The sequence below is a fragment of the Lactuca sativa genome, chromosome 4 (assembly GCF_002870075.4).
Source record: "Lactuca sativa cultivar Salinas chromosome 4, Lsat_Salinas_v11, whole genome shotgun sequence".
Classification (NCBI taxonomy): domain Eukaryota; kingdom Viridiplantae; phylum Streptophyta; class Magnoliopsida; order Asterales; family Asteraceae; genus Lactuca; species Lactuca sativa.
The window spans coordinates 354,343,601-354,350,071 of record NC_056626.2 but is presented as its reverse complement, the minus strand read 5'-3'; the positions used below and the strand labels follow the sequence as shown (position 1 = coordinate 354,350,071).

General features: G+C 31.9%; 1 protein-coding gene across 1 annotated transcript; it reads left to right on the top strand.

Moving 5' to 3' along the window:
- The first annotated feature begins 945 nt into the window (after positions 1 to 945).
- On the top strand, positions 946 to 5,545 carry LOC111918405 (aspartic proteinase 36). Its single transcript, XM_023914075.3, has 12 exons — positions 946 to 1,447; positions 1,646 to 1,766; positions 1,912 to 2,339; positions 2,444 to 2,600; positions 2,763 to 2,845; positions 2,933 to 3,029; positions 3,111 to 3,183; positions 3,264 to 3,482; positions 3,574 to 3,698; positions 3,868 to 3,972; positions 4,059 to 4,156; positions 5,178 to 5,545. The coding sequence occupies exons 1-12, from the start codon at positions 1,158 to 1,160 to the stop codon at positions 5,347 to 5,349; spliced, it is 1,968 nt and encodes a 655-aa protein (XP_023769843.1). The 5' UTR covers positions 946 to 1,157; the 3' UTR covers positions 5,350 to 5,545.
- Positions 5,546 to 6,471: the final 926 nt, after the last annotated feature.

The following is a 6,471-nucleotide window of genomic DNA, read 5'->3' as shown; positions in this document are numbered from 1 at the left end:
TTAGTAAAAAGACAAAACGAAAAAAAAAACTAATAAAAACCGCAAAAAAAAAAAACCGAACCGCAAAAAACTGCAAAAACCAAACCGCATAAAACCGAACGGTGCAGTTTCTAAATTTCAAAAAACCGAAGTTACGGTTTCCGGTTCGGTTTTGACCAAAACCCGCACCGAACCGCACCATGCTCACCCCTATTCTTAACCATTCAATTAAGAGGCAACCTAACAACCATTAAGTATTCTAGGCGTTTGGCAGGTTAAAAAATACTTCTTAACTGCTAAGGGCCCCAATTTTATCTCCGAATCACTCAAAAGATAAAGAGGTGTTGAACCAAGTATTCATGTATATAAAAATCTATATCTTATCTAATTCTATCTCCGAGTCTCTCAACGTCATGGTCCCAATCCATAGAAGTAACATCAACTTCATCTTTCTCATACACCTTGATCTCGAACTGACACACACCTCCATCTTAAGATTAATTTCTATAACTTTTGCAAATATTATATATAAAAAATGATGTTATTTATGTAACTTTTTGTCAATAAAGGATTAATAATACATTGTTTATATGCATTTGATTTGAAATTGTTACAATTAAAATGGTAAAATGATATTTTTTTTCAATCATCATATCCATTCAGTAAACCTTACCGAACAACTTAGAATCATTCAACCCAACTTTGGTTCAATCTTAATGGTTCATGCCTCTTAATTGTTAAACGTTGGATTATTCACTTTCTATCAAACAACCATTAGTACTACGAAAATTTTCGTTTGATTCTATTGGTTGCAATAATCTATATAATAATTTTAGTATAATTTAGTTAAAGAAAGCATAATTAAATACATAAATGAGAGCAAAAAAAAAATCCCAAATAAAATCATAGACGAGTATTAAATATTTGATTCTGATAATTTGTTTTTATTTGAAATCTAAATGAAATAAAAGTTAAAGAAAAGGATTAGATTGCAAGCAAGAAGGAGGTCGTCGTCTTCGTTCGTCGTCGTTCGTGTCGGGAACGTTACTTACCGCTGACTTCACCATATCCTCCTTCTCCGCCTCCCCTTCCTCCATTTTTCTCTCTCTAAATCCTCCCTAGAGAGAGAGAAATCCTTCCATTTTCATCTCCCTTCACCGATCGGTGATATCCCAATTATGCCGCGATTCACAGCCCTATTGATCTGGTCGGTTTTTGTACTATTTCACTTTCCTCCGTCGTCATCGTTAAGGTATGTTTCTGCTCTTAAAAACGATTCGAACACTGTTATTATCCGGCCTCCACGCGCCGGTAGCAATCGCCACACCATGTTTCTACCTCTTTTCCCCTCTCCTCCTAACTCCTCCCGGATCTCCGGCGATGTGGCATCTCGACGTCACCTCCAGAAATCCGATGCTCCTCGACCAAACGCTCGCATGGCTCTCCATGACGATCTCCTCCTCAACGGGTAATTTTAGGCGTTTTCTAGATCTATTTCACTGAACCACAAACTTTCAATCACTTCAATTCTGAAAATTCAAACTGATTTCATGTCTTATTTCCATTTTTCAAAATTGAAAACTGTAGTGAGTTCCTATTTGTTCTAAATTTAGAGGTAGTGCTCCGAGGTTTACGATCTGTGTGGAATTTTATTGATGGTTTACAGGTATTACACCACGAGACTCTGGATTGGATCGCCGCCACAGAGATTCGCACTGATTGTCGACACAGGGAGTACTGTTACTTACGTCCCATGCGCTACCTGTGAACAATGTGGCAAGCATCAGGTACTTTCTTCCCGTGATTCCATTCCAATTCATTCGCTTTATGTGATCTTATCTACGCATTTGCTTATGTTCAGAATATAATTAGGGTTCCGAATAGGAACACCAATTTAACTGTTTGTTAATGTTATCGATTCACATTTACCAGGATCCAAAGTTCGATCCAGAATCATCCACCTCCTACAAGCCTGTGGAATGCAACATCGATTGCACCTGTGATAACAACAAAGAACAATGCATCTACGAAAGACAATATGCAGAAATGAGTTCCAGCAGTGGTGTTCTTGGTGAAGACATCATATCATTTGGCAACCAAAGTGATCTTCAACCTCAGCGAGCAGTTTTCGGGTGTGAAAACAGAGAAACAGGTGATCTCTACAGTCAACATGCTGATGGAATAATGGGATTAGGTCGTGGTGATTTAAGCATAGTTGATCAACTTGTTGATGGAGGTGTGATAAGTGATTCCTTTTCTTTATGCTATGGAGGAATGGATGTTGGTGGTGGTGCCATGGTTCTTGGTGGAATCTCTCCCCCTGAAGACATGGTGTATACCCATTCAGACCCTGTTCGCAGGTATGTTTTGTATCTATCTAACTTATAGATACAAAACTTCAATCTCTAACATAAATACATTTGATACATCTCACACATTTACTCTAGTCTCGGGATGGCAACAGCCCATATTACAATATTGAGTTGAAGGAGTTACATGTTGCTGGGAAACGGTTGCCTTTAAACCCGAGTGTTTTTGATGGAAAGCATGGAACAGTTCTTGATAGTGGGACCACTTATGCTTATCTTCCTGAAGCAGCTTTTGAAGCTTTTAAACATGCTGTAAGTTTATTTCTTAAAAGGGAAAAAAACTTTTCTTTATGTATCAAGATACCAACCCTTTACCTGTTTGCTCTTCTTGTAAGGGTAAAATGGTCATTTAGATGCAACATTTTATCAGATGGGTAGTGTTTAATTAGTGATTATCTCTTATATTATATGTAGATCTTGAAAGAACTTGAAGGTGTTCATATGATCAAAGGACCTGATCCAAGTTATAATGACATTTGCTTCTCGGGTGCTGGAAGGTAATGTTTATTATCTGTTTATCATTAATCATTGTATAAAAGTAAATAATAATAATAATATGAAAATGATAATCTTTTTATTTTCAGTGATGTTTCACAGCTCTCAAAAACTTTCCCATCTGTTGATATGGTTTTTGGGAAGGGACAAAAGCTGTCATTATCCCCTGAAAACTACTTGTTCAGGGTAAGCATTTATTAATTATTATCTTTTAAAGCTCTACTTTTTTTTTTCTTTTTTAAAATTATTTTCTTTTTATATGTGAAGCACTCAAGGGTTACTGGAGCATATTGCTTGGGGATTTTTCAGAATGGAAAGGATCCCACCACTCTTTTAGGAGGTATTTATTTCACACTTTTACTTATTTCCTTTTTCTTTTTAATGTATTGATATATATTTATTACAATTTGCACTTTGCAGGCATTATAGTGAGGAATACATTTGTTATGTATGATCGTGAACATGAAAAGATTGGATTTTGGAAAACCAACTGTTCTGATATATGGGAAAAACTTCATATTTCCGAAAACGCCCCTGAAAATGCCCCTCCTCAGGCATCTCCTCCATCAGATGGAATAAGTCCCACTGCTGAAATTCCTTCTTTGCCCCCGACATCGCTTCCACAGTATATTCCTCAAGGTAAAAACATCATCTGCTATCTAAAGTTGTGTTATTTTATGATTCACATGATTTTTATAATATATATTTTTTTTATTATTTTTTTTTTCAGGAGAAACAGAAATTGGAAGTATTACATTTTCTATGTCTGTGAGTCTTAATCAAACTAAAGTCAAGTCACAAATCTCAGAGCTTTCTTGGCTAATTTCTCAGGAGTTGCATGTCAACACTTCACAGGTAGTATTAACTTTAATGACTTTTTAAAAAAAAAAATCACATTTTTAATTAAATCACAGTTTTATTATCTAAGAATAAGCAGAAGATAGATTTTTATTGTAGTATTGTTAGGTTTTTAATGAGCTTCTATTCTGTTGACTTGTTTTATATAAATGAAACATTTTTTCAGGTTCATATATTGGATTTTACATCAAATGGAAGTAATAATTATGTTACAAAATGGTCTATTACTCCACTAAAACCTGCTAACTCCATGTCTAAAGCAACTGCACTTGTGAGTTTCTCATAATTTTTTTTTTTTTAAATAAATATTTCCACAATCATATTTATAAACTTGTTATTTTATTATTTATGTTCCAGAGTATTATTTCCCGCATAAGCGAAGGTGGAGTTCGCCTTCCTGGTTCCTACGGAAATTATCAATTATCTAATTGGAATATTCAACCTCCAACAAAAAGGTAAAATTACTTTTTTGTCCTCATGCAACATTTTTTTTTTTGCTTTATGGACCAAATATGATACCTCATGATGGAAAATAACTACAAAGGAATGGAATGGATGATTACAAAGTAAACAAAAAATTGTTATTTTGTAAAATTAAAGTTTAATGAAAGAAAACATATTGTTAAACAAATTGTGTATATAAACGTATTTTATGTCATTTGAAATTATGTATTATATGTATTTCAAATAGCCAAAAAAGTTTATTTACCACTTGAAAAAAACTTATATACAAAATTAAACAATAAAACAAAAGAAATCATTGTAAAATCTCAAAAGAAAATTATAATCTCAAAATTATATTTTAATCAGGGTTAATCTCATAAAAGACCTTATATATTTTGTGTTTTTTCCGGATTAAACCTCAACTTTATTTTCTTTTTCCTGAAAAAGTCCTTGTATTTTTCATTTTTCCCTAAAAAACCCTCAATTTTGTCTTTTTTTTCCCCGAAAAAACCCTTCAACCTTCTAATTGCTTCCAAATAAACCCTCAACTATTTTAGTTTTTCTCGAAAAAATCCTCACATTTTACAATTTTTTATTTGAAAAAAAAATGACTAAAAGGGCTAGATTGGAAAAAATGAAATTTTTTTTGAGGTTTAATCCGGAAAAAACACAATACAAGGTCTTTTATGAGATTAACCCTTTTAATCATTTTTTAGAAAATAACAAAAAACAAATTAACTAAAGTCTCAATTTTTTTTTCTAAAATATTATTATTATCGAAAAATATACAAATAAAACCAATTTATAATAGTATAATATATCATTCCATTCCCTTCAAATAACATTAAAAAAAAAAAACCCTAAGCTGACCCACACTATAAGGATAATTTTCCAATAACCCCTAAACCGGGCCCACACAACAAGGGTTGTTTTTTCTTCCAACAACTTGTGAGCTTGAGTGGCCCACACTGTAAATGTTATTTATCAGCAACAACAACCTCTGAGCTGACCCACACTACACTATATGTGCAGAAGCTGGTGGGAAAAGAATTACTTGGTAGCGGTGTTGGTATCAATTCTAGCCCTAGCGATTGGATTATCAACTTTCGGGACATGGTGGCTTTTCAGATTTAGGCAACAATCTGGTTTACAGTATAAACCGGTTGACTCGGTTGTACCCGAGCAAGAACTTCAACCACTTTGATCATCATCATCATCATCATCATCCACTTCAAATGCAATCTCACAATTACACTCTCAAGTTTATCTAATTTTTGTTTTTTTTTTGTTTATAAAGGGAAAATGTTAAGGTAGTGGTACACTATATATTATATATATTTAAATATGTATGTGTAAAACATTTTGGGTACTAATGTCAAAATTCACAGGGTTTGGTTTTATTTTATTTTATTTTGTTTATGTTTAAACATTTTTTCAACAGAAAATGATAGATTATCGTATAAAATTAGATAATCAAGACTTTTCTATTAAAAAAAAAATAAAATTTGAGATTAAATTGTAAACTTTTCTATTCAAAAAAATAAAATTTGAGATTAAATTGTAAACTGATCCAAAATATTAGGACTTTTTATACTAATATCTTCGATGAGTCACTCTACTATCAATTTATGTTCATGAAGCAATGCCCTCTTTATATTTTATACAAACATCAGTTTCCCTAATGCTCTTCTTCTGAAGAATGTTTTTTATTTTTAAGTTTCAATTGAAATTATTAATTATTGTAATAATAACTTTAATAATCGTGCAAATTTAAATTGTATAAAAGGATAACATTCAATTGATGTTTTTCCATTTACTCTACTCACTACTCACTCATCCATCCATTTTATCACCCTTGATCGAAAATATATATATATATATATATATATATATATATATATATATATATATATATATATATATATATATATATATATATATATATATATATATATATATATATATATCATGTATTGGCTCAAATTGTAGTCTTTTTTTTTCATCCCTCAGTTTGGAGTTTTATATTGTTAGATCTTCAAATCATATCCCAACCACTCCCAAGTGTAATTAGTTGTCAAATAACACTAGCTAAATGATTCAAAATTCCCAACCATCTAATTATACAAGAGTAAAATGACAAAAAAAAGACATGTCAATTGTCATGTATTTATTAATTCCAATCCATAAAGTGATAAAACTCTTTAACATTTCTGTACAAAGTTATATGTATCTTATCTGGAGTTGGGTTGCAACCATATGTTTTTGTTTTTTGTTCCCAAGATGATGCCATTTAATAAATCTTTAATGAGTTTACAAAGATATTGTT